This window comes from Bidens hawaiensis, unplaced genomic scaffold (genome assembly GCF_021521415.1).
Source record: "Bidens hawaiensis isolate Kalapana, Puna unplaced genomic scaffold, B.hawaiensis_p1.1 tig00022649_1, whole genome shotgun sequence".
NCBI lineage: Eukaryota > Viridiplantae > Streptophyta > Magnoliopsida > Asterales > Asteraceae > Bidens > Bidens hawaiensis.
In genome coordinates this window covers 170,346-191,307 of record NW_027493529.1, presented here as the reverse complement: position 1 = coordinate 191,307, position 20,962 = coordinate 170,346, and the positions used below count along the sequence as shown (strand labels likewise).

Sequence of the window (20,962 nt, the reverse complement as noted above, 5' to 3'; positions counted from 1 at the left end):
TTATTTTGTTGAGTTTGCTTCCGTTTGATGTTACTCGTTCGAACAAAAGAAAAAAAGGTTAATGGTTTTTATTAGCTCTGGGCTATAAACTTTATTTAGGCTTTATATGATTTAAATTTTAAAAAATGATGATTCTGTTGATCCTATTTCTGTTTGATGTTACTTGTTCAAACAAAAGAAAAAAATAGTTAATAGTTTTTTTTTTTTTTTGCTTTGGCCTATCAACTTTGTTTGGGCTTTATTTAATTTGAACTTTTAAATTGGTTGAGCTTTTAACAAATAGGGGTAACGAAATATTTTTTCAGGAGTAACGAAATACGAAACCGACCCAAAATGGAAAAAACATTATACTATCGACGAGAAGTTGAGGGGTAGCGTGAAGTTGAGGGGTAGCGGACGCTACCCCTACTTATACTATACATCCGCCACTGTTTATAATAGTAATTCAGATTTTCAGAACTTGGTTATTTCCTAAGGCATGATGGGCCGGGTCATAAGATGCCTGAAGGGATAACTAAGTATCAAAATGTTTTGTGTCAACGTGTTCACCGGCATGTGTTGCTGATGTATTTTAAAAACTGTTTTACAGATAATGAGGAATAAGTGATTGGAGATGGTGACTAGCCATTAGATGATCTGATGGCTCAGATTGAGTTTTGTTAATAAAATATTGTAAATTATGGTTTTGTGCTTCAAACACTTTTGTACCGACAAACGGGTGTTTAACTCACGTCTTTTGAATATAATAATATTTTAATCAAGTCTTCCGCTTTACCACTTTAAACTCTGATATAGTTACAAAGCTAGTATCAACTTATGGTCACACACCTAGGCCCTAGATTGGGGTGTGACAGCATATAAGAATATTTTATGGAAACTCTTTTCCTTATAAAGAGCTCACAATGTAGGGGGTAATTTTCTCTTTTCTATTTACCCTACTTTCTTCTTTATTCCAATGTGGGATGAATTTCTTATTTTCTTAACATGGAATGCTTTTATTTTCTTATCTTATTTCCCATTACTTATCTTAAGAATATTTTTGACCCCTTATCTTTACTATATTGTCATCTTTGGCCCAAAACTAATATGGAATTCTCCTGTATGTTATTGTATTATTCTATGTTTTGAAGGTTTGGTGAGGATGAAAGTGGTGGGGAAGAAAGGTGGGGATGTAAGCATGTTTTTTTTTTAAATCCATCTCCAAAGCCAAAATTCACGTGAAATTTTGTTTTGTCAGACGAATTTTAAAAAACACGATTTACGATGTTTTTTGAAAACTCACGGAGGAGTTGAAAACATAACCAAAACATCACGGAAGAGATGGTTTTGGCGGAGAGGTTTTTCATACCAAAAATAACAGAGGAGATGGATTTGATCAGAAAATATCAGTTAGGATCAGACTCTATACACGTGACGTATTAGTGGCGACGGAAAGCCAAATGCATCGTATCCGTGAGTTTTGCTTGGACTATTATTGAAATTTTTGGAAATTTGAATTAATTTGGGTTTCTCTCTCCTCCTTTGGCCTATTTTGAGAATTTAGTCATGATATGTTAAGATCAAAATTATCTTTCTTATGCCATATTGTCATTGGCATGTACGCGCATATGCACACACGTGTTTTTATATGTAGAGTTTAAGAGACCAAATATATTAGGCTTAGACTCCTATATTTAGGTGATCGGCATTCCTAGTTATGTTTCACAAATTATGATCATGATAGTTAAAATGGTTAAAAGCATGGGTGTTTAAAGTCGGTTATCCAAAGTTAAGTTTTGTATGTCCGAACTTCGGATATTGGATTTCACTATCCGAATCTGTATCCGAAATTTCGGATATCCGAACTTCAGATATGCGTTCGAACAGTGAAGCGGATATCCGAATTTAAAAAAACAAACACCGGATTCCATTTATCACCATTGAAACTGATGTAACACCATTTTCCATGTTTGCAACAAAATTTAAAAGTTCTTAAGATGGTAAGTCCTTCAATGCTAATTACAGTTCCCTTTCGTCGATTTCCTTTTTGAAAATTACATTTCCCTTATCATAAGAGGGAAAAATTATTTGATTTTAATTCAATTGAAACCCTAACAAATACACATCAAATAGAGAAAATCCATCAACACCTGGACCATGAAATTCATGAACACAAACCGGTAACTGGAAGCTGACTTTCGATTGAATGTAGATGACGATTAGGGTGCGATGAATCAGATTTAGGTCTGAAAGAAGAGAGCGATAATGTGATAAAGAGGTTATAGGCTGCACTCTTTCAAAACATAAATATATTTAAACATCCATCTACCTTACTAAAACACTACAACTTTTACCATTTGTCAATCTCATAGTTTTCATTGCATTTTTTCAACCAATTTTAATATATGGTTCTTATCTTTTAAGTCATTTCAATACATGAATTCAATATTTTTATTAAATGTAAATCCTAACCAATTCATTTATTAACATTAATGGTGAAATAAGAAAATGAATAAATATAAAAATTGAAGTTGCGGGTCTGTTAGAATAAAATTTTAAAGTCACGGGTAATTGCAAATAAAAAAAATAAATATGCATCATTGTCGAAAAATTTGAATATGTATGGTAAACTAAAAATTGTTTTTAAACTGGGATTCGAGCAGTAATGTATAATTTTTTATATAAGAAAATGTGTATTTTCTTAATTTTCTCCAAACATTTTGTATAAATATTGCAAACATGAAGAATGCCTATAATATATATGTTGGTGTTTAGCATTACATCATTGAAGTTGAATATTATAATTATAATCCATATGTATAACGGTTTACTGTATGAACTATCTTTCATTTTGTTAGGGTACATATGAAATTAATCATTTATTTATATGACTTTTTTGTATAGCAATAAGAAGATAAATATTTAGTTTTCAATATATTCTTTCATAACTCTGGCCAAAATGTTTCATAAACATATATTTATGACTTGATTTACACTTTTTTATACATTTAAATATATTTTATAAGACAAATTACTTAATTAAAAGCATTTAAAATTTTAAACCAAAAAATCTACTTTAATCCCATTCCACTATATTCACTTTCAAAATTATTTAGGATATTGAAACCTAGAATATCGTTTTCATTAGTTATTTACATAATTTCAGTATTATATTAACTTATTAATTTTATCTTTATACAAATACAACGAATTGGGTTTACGTTGGTGTTACATGTTGGTTAGTACACAATTAAAGTGTTTACTATGGCTTATATTCAAAATAATAAAGCTATATATAGAATTTTTTTTAAAAATTACAGTCATAACATTTATTATTAAAATATGTTATAAAAATTCATTAAGATTCACATTTATTATAATGTAACTTAATAGAATTATTTATTATTTTTATTTTTTATTATTAGTATCTTAATCATGCTCCTCATTACATTTCAAGGAATATTCCATTTTCACATTAATTTAAAAAAATAGTTAATCCAGCTAAAAGTCATTTACCATGCTTCTGTAAAATCTGAAATCTTTGCTTCATTTTTTCCTATAAGTTATTAAAATACATATATCGATTAATTAAATTTTCCAACAACTTCCGATAATATTTACTAATAACATAGGATTAATATTCAAATTTAAGCATTTCTAATCCAATACTTTCAACTACTGTAAATAAGAATAACTAACTTCATTTTATGCAACATTAAATCTTCTAATATTCTGCTAACTCACTGTTATTTGAAAATGGCTATAAGGTTAGTATGTTTTTGTTATTTTTCTGGCGATTACATTTCATATAAAATGAAACAAATCATTTTGTTATAGTTTTTCGGTTTTATATGTTGCTTGATTATACAATTATTAATTATAAAATATAAAATCAATTAAAACTTTATCATACCCAGAATATTAATGCCAACAAATTTATCATAAATTCTAAAGATTCTAAGGATGATTATATCAACAATGTTTAGGTAATCTGGTTTTTGGGATAATCATATTTTATTGATAAACATGAGTAGATGATCTCAATGACATCATATTAATTGATTAAAAAGTATGATATTTTATGTATATAAATATATATATATATATATATATATATATATATATATATATTTTGTTAGTTTCATGGATAAACTATCATTTATCTAGGGTTGGTATGTATTTGAAGATTCTTGTTTGTCACACAGAGGAGTTATAAGCAGACCTATATGTTACCTTATCAAGAGTTACAAGCAGATATGAACTAAAGATTTTGATTTTTGATAAACAATGTATACCGACCAATACAATAAAAAATGCAGTGTACAAGGAAGATATTACTTATTTATAACATATTTGTGTAATCTTAATTATGTAATTTTAATGTAAATTGTAATTGTATTAACAATATATGATCATTTTATTGATTGTATTTCACTTAATGGTTAAAATTTAAAATTTTCATCAATTACTCGTTAATACGCGGACCTTAAACTAGTAATAAATAATTATAAATTATAAAACTTAAATATTCGGATAGTTGGATATCCGAACTATTCGAAAAATGGCAGAATTGCTATCTGAATCCGAATTTTCGGATATCTGTGATTCAGATAGACGAAATTTCGGATAATTCGAATTCGAATTTGGATTTCCGGATAATTCAAACTCGTGTTCGTGTTCTTTTGAACACCCCTAGTTAAAAGGATGCGCATCATCTAAAACATATAAACATATATATTCTGTCATGATCTTATTTTAGGCTTATAACTTCTAACAAACAAAGTTAAATATAAGAATTTGTCTTCGAAAACATTATTGATTAACTTTTTTTTTATACAACTAAATTTTTTGCACTCTATAGACTAAATTGTTATCATTGTTCTTTTATAAGTATATTAATTTCCGGAATACTAAATATACAACGGTCACTGAATTATCCTATAAATAGTTAAATACGAGAAAAATGTTGTCATTTCTTCAAAAGTCAAAACTGATAATTTGACATGTCAACAACTGATAATTTTTTGTTTTTTTATAAGAGGGGAAGGGACACTAGTGTGGGTAAGGTTTATAGGTTGTTTGCCACATTGCAAACCCACCCTTAACTATGTGAGTAGTTTGCCAAATTACAATTTGTGGAAAAGGTTTACCATGAAACATATGACCATTGGAGATTTTTGAAGAAATTAAAACACCCAATAATACTCAATTTATTACATATAAATACCACTAACTCTTCCCCATTTTTATTCACTCAAACATTTCATCATTTTTATTCACTAAACCTTCACCATTTCTATTCACTCAAACATCAATGGCAAAATTCTCAAACGATGATTTCGGGTGACAAACTACATGCGTACACGCTAAGAAAGGAAGCAACGCTTCAAGATTTGGCGGGTGCTAAAAAGCAACAAGTGGAGGATTCTAGAGCGTTGATTACGGAACAACGCGAGAGTGTAGCCAAAGGGATGTATGACATAGACTTTAAGACATATACTCGACCACATGATCATCTAGAGGACGAGGTGAAGAAAATCGCTATTAATTGCAAACGAGAAATTACGGAAAAATATAATTGACCGAAGAATCATCTTGTTTAGATGTTCGTGTTTTATTTTTTATTTTTTTGTTTTGATCGTCATATATTATTTTTCCGGTTTTCAATTATAATTATGTAATAATTTTAATTTTATTTAAATTTAATTGTTTTATTTATTTTTAAATTTTAACAAAAAACAAAAAAAGTTTAGGGTACTCGTGGGTAGGTGTTTCCAGTTACTTTTGGGTTTGTAGGTACTTAAGGGTAGAAATGAAATAACGTTATATGATTGGCCGGTACATGGGTAATACCCATAAGTGCCTCTTCCTCTCTAAATGATATTAATAAAACATGAGTACACAAATATCATGTTTTTAAAATGTTTAGTGTAAAATATGTAAAAGTCTAAAAATGCTTTATTGTAAAACGATAAATTAATATATATTTTGACAAGATTTTTGGCTTTTATCAATTATATAATTTGGAACATGGACTAATAAACAAATTTATCAATAAAAAACACTCATTAAGTAATAAGTATACACTAATCACAATCCAAACCTCTCTTCCTTGAAGACTTCATATAAATTAAAATTACTTCTGACCCACTGCCTTCCTTGTGGCTCCACCTATGACACCATCCAACTCTGCCAAAAGCAAAGGCACTACGTGACCTGCTTAAACATCACCATGACATTTATCCATGAATTTTATTTTAAATAAATAACCAACCATTGATTAAATACCCTACCCAATATTAGCATTGCAAGTTTCCAATCAAACAAATTCCTGAATCAAATTACTCTAATCTAATAACCCAAAGTGGCAAAATCTAACCAATTTATTGAGATCATCTTTGAAACTTGAGAATTTGATAATAACTTATTCAAGATAGTCAATCTCTAAGAACAGTAATAGATAAAGAAGAGACTTGGGAATTAAGATAATTTTCTGTTGATTTTATTCCAAACAGATAAAGATGTTTGGTTGGAGGTAATGGAATGAAGGAGAAATGGAATGGAGTGGACAAGGTAATGAAATGGATCATTCTATTCCTTTGTCTTGTTTGGTTAACCTATGGGAATGAAATGAGTTATTACTTTGTTATTTCGTATCTTAAAAAATTATATGATGTAATAGAAATAATAAAAACACTCCTATCTCAAAATAAATTTTTTACAAAAAAAAAAAAAAAAACCCGCAATGGCGACGGTGGTGGTGTTGACTACGGCGACGAAAATGGTGGTGGTGGTGGGGTAGCGGTGGTCAAGTGATGGTAGCATTGGTAGTGATGGCGATGATAGGGTGGCGGCGGTGGTGACAGTGTTTTCGGTGGTTACAGTGATGATGGTGGTGACGACGGTGGTTGCACTGGTGGTAAGGTGGTGGTAACGAAGGCGGTGGTGGTGGCAGTGGTTGCACTAGTGGTAAGGTGGTGGTGGCGGAGGCGGTGGAGGTGGCGATAGTGGCGGTAAGGTGTTGGTGATAGCGACGGTAGTGGTAGTTATTGTTGTTAGGTGGTGATGGTGTTGTTGAGAAAGTAGAGTGAAAGAGGAATTGAATGAAAAAAAAGAAGAGGGATAGGAAGGAATGGTGTTAATGGAACGGGATTCCATGTGTAATGGATGATTCCATTCCATTAAGCAACCAAACACCACTTTTTTCATTCCTACGCAATGAATCATTTCATTCCCCTTATCATTCATGCATATCAAACGCTACCTTAAAGAAAAAAAAGACTAACAATTTGGTTAAAACAAGAAATAAAATCAAGTACTAAAAATAGGAAAGTAGATAATTGGTAAGACCCTGTAGAATCTTCATCTTTTAAATTTATTTTAGTTTTGAAACGTAATTAAAATCCCGATCAACCTTTAGAACATATCAACTTTTAGACCCCTTGAAAGTGTCTTCTTCAAGGAGAGAATGTTGTCGCCATGATAGTCGCCACTCGAGTCTTACAATGGCATTCAAAAGCGATTTTAATGTAGCACCACGGTGGTCACTACTCGATTCTTCTGATGGTGTTTGAAGAGGTGTTGAGGAAACGGCACGGTGAACACGACCATGGCCAGCCCGGGGGTGTGTGAGCCGAACTATCGGCCAAGGCCCGTAATTTAGGGGGTCAAAATTGTGTGTATAGAATAAAAATATAAACCTTATAAAATTAATTGGATCTTCCAAAACTATTTTTATTCATAATCCATTTAATCAAGTTTAAGTTATTAAGCACAAACCAAAATAAAAATAAAATAAAATATAAAAGAAATAGCAGCTTATTGAAATGTTTCCTTGCTTTTTCTTTCTTTGCATGTGTCGAATAGAACCTGAACAGCGCCCAACCCAGCTGACCACCACCGCTGGTCTACCGTTGACCACTGGCTCCACTAGCGTTGTCCAAGCCAAGCTACCAAGGACCAATGTATATTTTTTTTTTCAATATCACCAATAGCCCTAATTAATAATTGTTAATTTAGCCTCATATTCATTACTCGTTAGGACCTATGAGCCTTTTTATTTTAGCTCAACCAAGATATTTAAGTCCAGACGGACTTGGACGTGACACTTGTCTTTTTATGGCATTATGCACAAGAATTAGGTCATCTTCGTTTGTACATATATTGTGAAACAAACTACATGGTTGCTAATCGTCACTTGTGAAAGATGTGGCAAGCTGCTGTTTAAGCTTGGGTCATTTGTGATTATGTTCCTTTTCTATAAAACCTATTAGTGTCAATATGCGAGAAAGGCTGTTAAAGATTCGTTAAGGATTATAATTGGGAATTAGGGATACAAGTAGCCATAGATTCAATGGTGTAATTTTACAAATTCGTGTTTCAATTTTCTTTTTTTTAAATAAATAATATATATAAGGGTGCGTTAGCGTACAATAATTGCTTAACCTACATTAGATACGCGATATACGTTCAAGGTTAAAAAGTCAAAAACGTTAAAGCCAAATTCCCAACCTTAACAAGGTTAAACCTTAAAGCGTTCAGGCTTAAAACCTAAAACGTTTAGGCTAAAAACTAAAACGTTCAGGCTTAAATCCAAATACATTCAAGATTAAAACCCATCACTTAAAACTCAAAATTGATCGATTGAAGCTTCAAATTAATGATTAATTTAATCAATTTCAATGTTAATTGATCAATTAAGTTCAACAATTCAAATTAAATTGGAAATTGGTCAACTGACCTCTGAACAACGATAGATGGCCGTGACGAATGAGGACAGTGCTCACGATGGTAGGCGATGGTTGCGACGGTGGAGGGTGGACGGAATCATTGGACGGTGATGGATTGCTAAACGGTGATGGTGAAGGTGGACGAAATCGATGGGAGCATAATTGGACGGAGACCAGCTCGCGTGGTTGTGATTTTAGGGTGAACATGGCTATTGACAATCGACGTTCCAAAGTGTCATGTACTTTTTATATAATAAAGAATTATTATATCTGATCCTTTATATATATACACACACACACACACAAATAGGAATTGGATCATGTGAGAACCATTTTAACATTGAGAACTTTGAAAACTGTTTTAGATCACAAAATACTCTTTTTAAGAAAAATAAAAAAATTATAAAACAAAAAAAAAATAGGAATGTTAAAAAGAAAAAAAATATTATCTTTCATCCTGGTTTCATAAAAAAAATAAATAAAAATATCGGTTTAGCAAAATTATACATATATGTATAATACTTATTTTTTAATTATATGCATGTTATTCTTTATATATATATATATATATATATATATGATTAGGTTCATTTCAGAAATATTTTTAGTGCGAGAAATGCAAGAAATCATTATAACCAATCATAAATTTTCTTTTAATTTTATCTTTAATTTATGTTGAAGGGTATAGTTGTAATCTCCACAAATGTGTGAATATGGTAATTATTAATTGCTAGAGGTTTCAAATAATATTTTATTTTTTATTTTCTTAAACATTTTCAAAAGGTTAATGTTTGTATTCTTCAAACATTTGCAAGTAATATTTTATTTTTTTATTTTTTTCTTAAACATTCGAATATGGTAACTATTTTTTATTGTCTTTAATTACTGTACGTATTCCACATGTTAACATTAGTGCCTTACAATTCTTCAAATTAATGTATTTTTGTACTAGTTGTAACTGATAAACTATTTTGTATATTTCAAATAAGCACTAGATATCATACATGACAACATACTATGTTTTATCTACACATCTCATAAACATGAGTTTGCATTTTTTTTACATGTGTTCACCATAATACTTCAAATATATTTTTATAAAACAAAATTTTACATCATCCTAATAAGTTTCATCAACTGCTTGTATTTATGTGTAGGTATGTACTCACGGATGCATGTACGTATGTAGGTATATTTGTATATAGGTATGTAGTTATGTGTAGATGTGTATGTAAGTACGTAGGTATGTCCGTATGTAGGTATGCAGATACGTGTAGGAATATAACTATGTAGGTACGTATGTACGAATGTATGTATGTATGTACGAATGTATGTATGTATGTATGTACTGTAAGGCCCCGTTCCCGGTAACCCTACTTTGGTGTTTGATTTACTCATAAACACAATTCTAAAATCAGAATTAATTAAAACTTTCGCGGAATAACTTAAAACTTCAACCATCACATTACAAAACATTCATTTTTGTCTTAACATACAAATTGTCTTTCCATTAACATTAATTAAAACAGTCATGACACTTCTTCGTAGATGCCAGTCTCTTCCGTTCATGCCATGCGTCCCCCTCCTCAAGCCAGCTGCCTCAACCTATTTGCCTGCATGCATACTAAAAGTCAGCTATGTTGAGTGAGTTCTAGTTAATCAATTAACATGCATTACATTCATATCCTCACTCATACGTGTCCGAAGATACGTATTCATAACTTACCTGTCATTTCTTCTTTCATACATACTTTACATACATGCATGCATTCTTACATACTTTCTTTCATATAGCCCTATGGTATACCATAAGCTATTCTATCTTAAACATCACAGATATTATAAAGGTCTGGTCCCCAACATCACAGATATTATAAGGTTCTGGTCCCCAATATCACAGATATTATGAGGGTCTGGTCCCTATCATCACAGATATTATAAGGGTCTGGTTCCTTCTGTCTCGAATAACCTTGCCTTTATCATACGTGCATACTTTACATATCTTCTAGTTATAAATATATATACATAATCGTTCATACAATCATTATGTAATGATGCATTCAATACACAATCATACACGTATCATACACTCACCAATCAAGTAAGCGTATTATCTACCACATAGGAGTATGCACACAGCCCCTAAAACATAACAGATAAGGGGCTAGAACTCACTTGGAGTCGATTTCTCTCGCCGTTAATGGTAATTCCCTTCTTTAGTTGTGCACGGCTAACTGTACAATACATTATGCGTGTCAATTATCTATTACCACTACTTCCTACATCTAAATTTATGAAACCCTCAACTAACGGGGGTCCGGGGGCAGCGTCCCTGGTAGCGGGGTCTAGGGGCGGCAGCCCCTAGCAGGGTCCAAGGGGCAGCGCCCCTGGCTGGGAGAATTTCGCTTCGTATGGAACTGTTTCGCTTCGCACGGGAGCGTTTCGCTTCGCATGGCCAAGCGAAACGAAATGCCTGTTTCGCTTCTCAAGGCTGAGCTAAGCGAAATGCCTGTTTCGCTTCTCAAGGCTGAGTGAAGCGAAATGCCTTCCTTTCTTTGTTTTTACCATTTTAAAGCCATTTTACTTCGTGGCTCTTCCTCAGGACCTGATTTTTACTTCTTCCCAACTTTCGACATATTCTGACCCCATGCACCTGATCCTGAACCCATCTCTCAAAGTCAAAACACACCTTTTTATCACAAAGTGCACCCAAGAGGTTATAACTTACCAAGTTTATATTTTTCTTACATTTTACAACCCGATCTATTATTATATCTGTTTGCATGACGATTCTAACCATAAAACTTAACCATTTAAACCGAAACCCCCACCTTTTGCTTCGGGTTCGAGTTCAGATCTGGACGTGATTCTTGTTGCTTGACGATGCTAAACACGAGATTCCACCCTTTCTTGGCTTGGATTTTAAATCCGAGTGCTAGAGAGAAAGTATGTGTGTGTTTCTTGAGTGTGTGTGTGTGTGTGTTTGTGTGTTTGGATGAGAAAGGAAAGGAAAAGGAAGAAGTGGTTGAGTTTATATAGAGGGGGTTTCATGGGTCCCACCATCCATTCCCAATTCCTACTTCCCAAACACTTAACACATGACTACTTTTACGACACACAACTATTAACAAAACTTTCTGTTATTTATTTAACAAAAGTTGGATGTTACACGTACGTACGTATGTAGGTAGGTATGTATGTATGTGTAGGTACGTACATATGTATATATGTATGTATGTACATTGGTTATGTATGCATGTAGGTTTTATATGTGTGTAGGTATAATAACTAAGACAAGGTTAAAAATTGATTAAAAGTCCACAACAAAAACTATTACTTATAATGTAGCACATGGTTAAATGTCTTAAAAATTGAATATTTTCTTGAAGAAGAGCTCCTAATTACAAGATAATTGTGGTTACGATTTAATTAATTAAGGCATAAATGATGGTAATGGATGGAGAAATTGAATTCTGATTTAATGATGCCAAAACACCAAATACATTTATACCCTTTTGAATTAAATACATGTTGTGATAATGTCTAATTAATTATTAATGTGCCATTTGTATTATACACCATTGATCAAACACCATCAATGGTTCAGATCTATTTCTCGCACTTCTCACACCCTTAAATCTTTTCTCGCATGATCCATATATATATATATATATATATATATATATATGGTTAGAATAAAATAAAAACTCACTTAAGTTTAGAAAACCTAGAAACTCATTCTCAACAACATGTATTTAACTAAAGTTTTATACTTGTGATCTACAATTAAAGTTAATAAAAAATGTAAACGTAAATTTAAATTTTTTTCTCTCCTGAAAAAAATGTTTAAAAGTTTTTAAAAAAATTATGAAACAAATTTTTATTTTTTATTTTTTGATGTTTTGTATTAAATGTAACAACATATATTACATATGTAAAAAAACACAAAAAAAAAATAATAATGTTACATAAGGTTTTCACGGATTTTCTCAACTCAAATGGGTTCTCATTTGAAATCTTCCCTATATATATATATATATATATATATATATATATATATGGTAAGGTTAAATGAAAACCCATTTGAGTTGCGAAAACCCGCGAAAACCCTATGTAAAATCGGTTTTTTTTGTTTTGTTACATGTAATATATGTTGTAACATTTAATACAAAACATCGAAACATCAAAAAAAAATGTTTTGCTATTTTTTAACATTTTTTTACTAATTTTAATATATGTTTTCAGGAGAGAGAAAATGTTATATTTATATTTACATTTTTTATTCACTTTAATTGTGGACCACAAGATTTAAACATTAATTAAAAACATGTGGTTGAGAATGAGTTTTAGAGTTTTCATAACTCAAGTGGGTTTTCATTTTATACTTTGCCTATATATATATATATATATATATATATATATATATATAAAGGATATGATACATTAATCATAATAGGTGCGCAACACTCTAAAACATCGATTTTTAATAGCCACGCGAACCCTAAAATCACAACTATGCGAGCTAGTCTTCGTTCACCTCTGCTCCCGTCGATTCCGTCCACCTTCACCATCACCATTCAGCAATCCGTCACCATCCAATGATTCCATCCACCGTCACGACCAGGGATGGGCAAAATCGGTATTGGTACCAGTACCGAACCGGTGCCAAAATTGGTACAGATTTGGTACCGTCCGTACCGATTCGGTACCAAAGTTTTGAGTTTTCGGAACCGGTACGGTACCGGTATTTTCCGAAATTTACCTTAAATACCGGTACCGGTACAGAACCGAACATTTCGGTACTGGCACCGGTACCAAAATTTTGCTATTTTCGGGATAGAGATTTTCGGTACCGGTACCGGTACGGTACCGAGCTCATCCCTAGTCACGACCATCGTCTACCGTCGTGAACACCATCTTCTTCCGTCACGAACATCAATCATTGTTCACAAGTCAGTTGATCAAATTGACCAATTGAAATGGAAATTGTTGAACCTAATTGATCAGTTAGCCTTGAAATTGATCCAATTAATCATTAGTTTAAAGCTTCAATCGATCAATTTTTGAGTTTTGAGTGATGGGTTTTAACCTCAAATGTATCAGGATTTAAGCCTAAACGTTTTAGGTTTTTTGCCTAAACGTTTTAGGTTTTAAGCCTGAGCATTCTAAGGTTTAACCCTGAATGTTTTAGGGTTGGGAATTTGGCTTGAATGTTTTTGCTTTTTCAATGCTGAACGTATTTTGCGTGCCTAATGTACCTTAAGCAATTATTGTATGCCAACTCACTCTCTCTCTCTCTCTCTCTCTCTCTCTCTATATATATATATATATATATTCAATTTGATGATGATGATGCTGCCTTGTACTACATGGTTTCTGACGACCGAGGCATATTCATATAGAAATAAATGAATTACATTGGTTGTATCTTATGGATGCAGACATGGTTGCAAAAGTACGCGGTCATAGTCGGGAAGTACTCGTTGAGTAATTGGCACCTAGGCGCGATTTTTACAACCATGAATATAGGTCACCTTGACAAAACCAAGTAAATCTCATGTTTTTATTCTCGTGTTTATTTTCTTGTAACACTGACTTTGTCACTTAGTGACCACAAGTATAACATACAAAATCTGATTGTAAATGATATTAGCTAAAAAGTAACATGAACGAAAATTTTTGTTCCATCATAGCGGTTGATACTATTTTAGTGACACGATTAACATAAAAACTAGACATCATTGTTCATCACTTCTGTGTATTGATGCAGTGAAAGACAAATATAATAGACATGTATAACCTATTTTAAAGAGATTATTTATAAATGTAATAAAGTTGATGAATATTTTAGGAAATTTTAAGATCAAAACATAAATTAAAGGCTTAGAAATATAAAAGAATTACATAAGTTTAGAAGAATTAAATTGGTCTAGAAGAATTCATTAAGAGGGGCCTGGTTTAGTTTAGATTCGGAGCTTTTTTTTTTTGGACCAGATTTGAGGGCCCCTTCCCCACACTAGTTTTGTTTTGAGACTCTTTTTTGTTGTGAAAAACAGGAGCGGATTTACCCAATGGCGAAGCTTGGGCTTCGTCATGGTGGTAACCGAAGTCACGGATCTAAAAATTTTCGGGTCGGCGATTTGGTTCGTGTCAGTGGTTCGGGTCGGGTCGGATCGGATCAAACAATATGACATCCATATATATAATTTTTTTTCATTCATTCAAATAGGTTAAGTTAGAGTAAAATTTCATCATACAATATTTATTACAAGCTTAATTGACTAATTTCTCTAAATCCCCAATTCACAATTACAAATCCTAATTTTATAATCATTGATTTAACAACACAATAACACAAAGGAAGAGCAGATAAGGTATTACCTTGCGGTGGTGGATGAGCGGGGATGAGCGGCGGTGGATGAGTGCGGTGGGACGGTGGGTCGGTGGGCGGTGGCGATTGGCGAACTCAGACACAACAGAAGGCAAAAGGGAGCAGCAAGTGAGGCTGATCCTTTTGTTAAAATTCCAGTTTGTTTTTTGTTTTTTCTTTAAAGTTATGTTATCTAACACTTTACAACAAGCTCCTCCAAGTTTGAGTGCTATTAAAAACTAGGTTTTTTTACAATTTTTATAACATTTGTTTATAAAAACCGTGAGGTTTTATAAAAAAAATTAAACGATAGGGTATTATATTTAAAAAAAATTGGTGGTGACCGGTAGCTCTTTGGAAAAATAATTTGGCAGTGATCGCGCTTAATACCTATAAAAATTTACGGGAAAAATCACCAAATTTACCCTATTAATGGAGAAAACGGCAGTGACCGCGGCCACCCCCGGTCCCTCTAAAGCTGCACCCCTGGATTTACCAACTAGGTCGGGCCTTCTATGTGAAAATTTTTTAAGTAGTGTTATAATGTAAAACTCCTAACCAACCCACGTAAGTATACAACAATAGTCAACTATAAAAATTTTCGACCCTTGTAAGAAAATTTTCTAAGTCTGCTCGTGATGAGAAACAAAATAATTTCAAAAACTGGTGATGCCAGGGATCAGACACAGCACCTCAGGGATACCAAGCAGCTGCATAGCCATCTGAAGTACATCACTAGTTTTAAGTGACATGTTTGAACTACATCGTGTAGTATTAATATATACTTTAGTGAAAGTACTTGATATAATTTGAGTTTAACTTCACATAATTACCTTATGGAGATGAATGGTAAGATGGTCGTTAAGATTGTCCGCAACAGTTCAGAGTAATTTTCTCTACAAACAGCTTAGTCAGCGTGCCATATCAACTTTTCATTCATTTTTTCCAAAAACATTTTTACCTACAACAATAACATATTCATTCTTCCCACAAACAACCTCATAATTTCCACATCATCAATATGTTGGATTCACAAACCACTATCCTTAATCATCCATGATAAAGGATCTTCAAGGATGGATGACCTCCACCTCAACCTCCACGACACTTGTCTTTTTCATCCTTCTCACAAATCTCCTCCACATAAGCTATGGATGACCCTAATGCGGAAGGTCTTAACAAACCGCTTTGCGTCGCACTTGCTCAGCATAAAGAAGAGAGAAGGGCGGAAGTCTAGGTAACGTCTCTTGGTTTTTGAGTTTTTGAAAGCCGTTTGGTTTTGGTCTGGCTTTGGTTTACCACTTAGGTTTATTTAATTGATTATTAATACATTTAATTAAAATATTTGGGTAGCACTATTTACTAAATTCTAAAATTTTACTTAAAATTCAAAATAAAAACTAAAATTCCATAAATTCAGTTTGGTTTCTACAGTATTAATTACTTACAAAACATAAATTCAAGCCGTCGTTTTTTTCTTTTGGGTTTGGTTTTTTTGGTTCCTGGTAGATTTTCGATTTCATGCACCCATTAGTTTGTTGTTTATATTTTTGTTTTTGTTTTTTTGATTGACCGTTTTCCACATGCCCAATTTTCACAAATGAGGCCGGTTACTAAAGCAACTTCAATGGGCCCAGGCCTGCCTATGCCCGTGTATCCTCCTAGTGGGTCGGGTCTAAGGCAGCAAATATTCTGCGGGCAGATGACTCGCACAAGGCTTCATCATCTGCAGCATGGTTAGAGTTACCAACCGCAGCTGGTCCAGGCCAAGTGGGACCCCTATGTCAAGCGATGACCAGGTTAATGGATCCAAGAGGATGTATGCATCGTTATCCTGGCGCAATGTAGCCGATGCGGTTTCAATGGAGCGGTCAATGCCAATACCAGCTTTGACTTCCGCTCTTGCTAATGCGCCTCCCAAGCAACAAAAGTCGACGGTATGTTTTAAAAGTTTTGAAAAATGATATTATTATAATTTATTTTTAGAAACTGAAGCGGCTGAAGATGTTAATAAATAATAAACAGATGTTGGAGTTTTTGAGAAGTGTTCAGTTGCAACCCAACAGCACTGCATGAGGATATTGCATTATTGTGCAGTTTCGAAAAACGTCGTTACGATCATGGAGTTTTGGTTTGCGAAAAATTTAACTATTAAGTTTCCAAATTTTGATCGAGTTAAGTTTATATTTTTGTATTCATTGAACATGTGTTTAGTTATTTTGGTGCAAAGTTGACTTGTGTTTTGAAATTTAACCTTTTGGGACATGTCTGGTCATAAGGCCTATCTCCAACTGGACCCTGTTTCAAGTTGTCTGGTCCTAACGGGGCTAAATAGCAAGTGGATTTAACGGTCCAATGGGGTAGAAGATTGGACTGAGGAATATTGTTGGCTTTGGTTTTTGGTTTCTTCTGTTCAAATAGTCATGTATTCATGTTTTTGTTTATGCTTCTATTGTCTGAAACCTTAAATAGTAGTGGGCATTGAAAAGCAAATATGAAAATTGGGGGAATATGTGAGTTCATGACTTTTTTTTAGCGAAGTCAACCATGCAAAGTAAAAGGGGAATATGAAAATTGGTAGTGAAAAATCCTGATAAGATTTTGATAACTATATTAAAAGAAATAGCTTTAGGGTTTCATAGTTAACCCGTTTAAACAAACCGCGTTCATGCAATCATGTTTAACACTTTAACTCGTTTTATGAACAAGCCGTGCACTGTAATTAAACATATTGGGTTGTAACCAATTTGTGTTTAATTTAATTTATTGCCACCTGCAACCTATATACAATCTTTTTAATCCATTCATAATTGTGGCATGCCATCCCATTTAACATGTTTATAACTTGATCATAACACATCAACCTGTTTGGTTCGTTTATATAAACAAGTTAAATTGGGGTTATGTTCGGATTACTTTAAGCGTGTCTAATATATTGTGGTTAAAGTTGATGTCTTTGACATGAGTAGATATATTTGTCATGCCCGGGTTCATCAATTCAACTTAACAAACTCCCAAACCTAAACACGTGCATTTGACATGGTCGCCACCTCTCTTCAAAATGATAGATTACACGGATGGTTCATGTGGTATGTTCATATCATGTTTTGGTCCAAGCTTTTTGGAAATTGTAGGTTTAGTCTTCACTATTCGGTACATATCCACCTGACACTATTAGCCAAATCAAAAGTACTAACGGGATCTTAACTCCATCCGATAGTGTGTGCTCATTGGAGCTAACTTGTTGCGACCGAATATCACTACATCATGCAACCTTTAGACCTAACTCGTTTGAAGTTAAAGAGGTGGCTGGCTAAGGTGGTCGTTGTAAACCAAAAGAGGGCTAGCGTGCGCTTAGGTTGGCTAAAGAGGTGGCTGGCTAGGGGAACTTCTAAAAGGGGTGAAATGATGATTTTAAAAAGTTGGGATTAAAATCGTGAACTAAACATGATAACATCCGTGTATTGAACTCCAAATAGATATATGCATAGATGAATTTTGACTGGTACTACTTAAAAACGAGAAGAAATGAGTATTGACATGGTACTACTTAAAATCATGAAATAAGATGAAGCATTATGATAGTACCAATATATCACTAGTGACTCTTCCACGTGCACAAGAATCATAACGATCAATTATTTTTATTATTTTATTAATTAAGCAATATACCATTGGAAAGTACATGTGATCAATATCAGAGAGATTAAAAAGCTACTTGGTTTTTCATTCACTCCAAAATATTGTGTTCATTATTTGGCAAACATCTAATGCCTTACATAAGAAGTTAACTTTACTTGTTTACTGTCTAATAAGTGGCATGCTAACATTTAATAGTTATAAAAACAAAGATCAATTTCCTATCCGTAAGAAAGACATAGCGAGTCCTTGGTTCGAATGGTATGTTGGTGGTGGGATAAGACTTAGTGACCATAAAGTTCTGGGTTTGAATCTCACACATCTTTCTATGGATTGCTTTTTTCGCCTCTTTCGCTGTCAAAGTGCCTATGGTACCAGTTCGATTTATAGTTGCTTCGGATGTAGCATTTGATGGGGATCTTAAAGAGGGGGGCTTTCTCAAATATTGAGTTTCCTCCTGAATTAGTGGCTTGGTGGTGGATATGATCGTGTGGTACCACTGGTGGCGCGATGATACTCCAGTGGTCCGTGAGTAATCCAAATTAGTCTTTCAAAAAAAGAAAAACATTGCGAATTAACAATAACATTAACGATAATAATCATTAACGACTTTTGTCATCCGACATACAAAACCTAGAAAACCACCATTCACACAAATTCACCAAACTTGATGCTGTCAGTCATGTTTCAATCCTCCAAACACCTCTCTATGCTTCTGTTTGGAGCTTAAATTTTCTAACTTGCAAATACCATCATCTTAAATTTTAATTATTATTACTCTAACAAAGGTCAGGATTGTCATTTGAGGATAATAATCTTCTCATATGCAACAGGTTATGATGAGACACCAGGCGAAGCTATTTTCCCCCTATTCATATCCTGATACACATCAAAACCTTATGCTTATTCTACCATCAAAAAACATATATCCGTAACATGAAAATGAAATGAACATATTAGAATTACCTTGATCGATGTCGAGTGATTGCCAAATTCAAATTGGTTCACATTTGCCATTTCCGAGCTAAAACCAGGATCCGATTTAACCTGCTGGTTGATGACATCATGCCTATGTTGTTAGGCATAATACCATATTCCCCTCGGGTTGAGAACCCTTCGCTTGCATTCGGAAACCTGTATCCCATTCCCATTCCAATTTCCATTCCCATCCCCATTCCAATTGCCCTTTGCATATCTTGTTCTTGTGCATAAACAGGTGGCAACCCGAACCCGTTTCTCATGGTAAGTGTCTGCAATCCAAGTAAACAACTTGATGATCAAGAAACAAAATCAATCATATGTTATACTAATGCTTGATATCTCATCAATAATCAAACCATACACACAACGATGAAAAGATAAACATCAAGAAACATATACCTGCACTTTCAGTTGAAGCTGTTTCAGATATTCAATGGCTTCATCCAACATCGACGCCTTATCAGTCTATGGTACCCAAACAACAAACCAAAATCAGATAATTAAACCCAAAAATTCACATATTCAACGGTTTCATCTCTTTCGTTAATCATTAATGCAAAAGTAGAAAACTAACCTTGTTAGAATTAGGAACCAAAGTCTGCAATGCTTTCAATTTCTCATTAATCCTACTTCTCCTCCTCTAAAAACCGACAATTTCAAGCATATATCAATATACCGCATTCATAATTCAGCACAACTCAACAAAGTAGCATTTTTTATTTTTTATTTTCAAGAAAACTGTTTACATCAAAACAGAAGGCAAACGAGCAACAAGCTACACCGATATCTCCTTTCTCCTTTAGAATATTAAAACTAAGTCATTTAAAATTCAAACTCAAAACAAAACACAAACCTTCTCAGACATGTTATGAATCTCAGCAGCCCGTGTCCTCTTCGACGAGCGCGGCGCGTTCGAATTCTGCCTTCCTTCCGCCATTTTCTGCACCTTCAAATCAAATTAATTAGCAAAACACTAACTTTACAGATCAAGAACCAAAACCCATACCTGAGATCCTGAACCAAAGCCATCCGACCCGTTTCCGGGCAAAAAATTAACCCGATTGGCCTCTGATGAATAAAACGAGCTGGGATCAGAGAAGCGGTGGTCCGAATCGACAAATTCGGTGGAAATTTGCGAGGGAGAGGGGATAACTTGACTCTTAGTTGAAGGGTTGTTGAGGAAGCTTTGAAGGAAGGAAGACATGTCTTCGGATTCGAGTGAAGAAGATGAAGAAAAAGAGCAATTGTTGTTGTTGGTTGTTCT

General features: G+C 33.4%; 1 protein-coding gene across 1 annotated transcript; it reads right to left on the bottom strand.

The window, feature by feature from the left end:
* Nucleotides 1-19,312: 19,312 nt before the first annotated feature.
* On the bottom strand, nt 19,313-20,650 carry LOC143565931 (transcription factor PIF1-like). The gene is made up of 5 exons (XM_077052763.1): nt 20,552-20,650; nt 20,273-20,338; nt 20,098-20,163; nt 19,684-19,967; nt 19,313-19,596 (listed from the first exon to the last, which is right to left on the bottom strand). The coding sequence occupies exons 1-4, from the start codon at nt 20,633-20,635 to the stop codon at nt 19,722-19,724; spliced, it is 462 nt and encodes a 153-aa protein (XP_076908878.1). The 5' UTR covers nt 20,636-20,650; the 3' UTR covers nt 19,313-19,596; nt 19,684-19,721.
* Nucleotides 20,651-20,962: the final 312 nt, after the last annotated feature.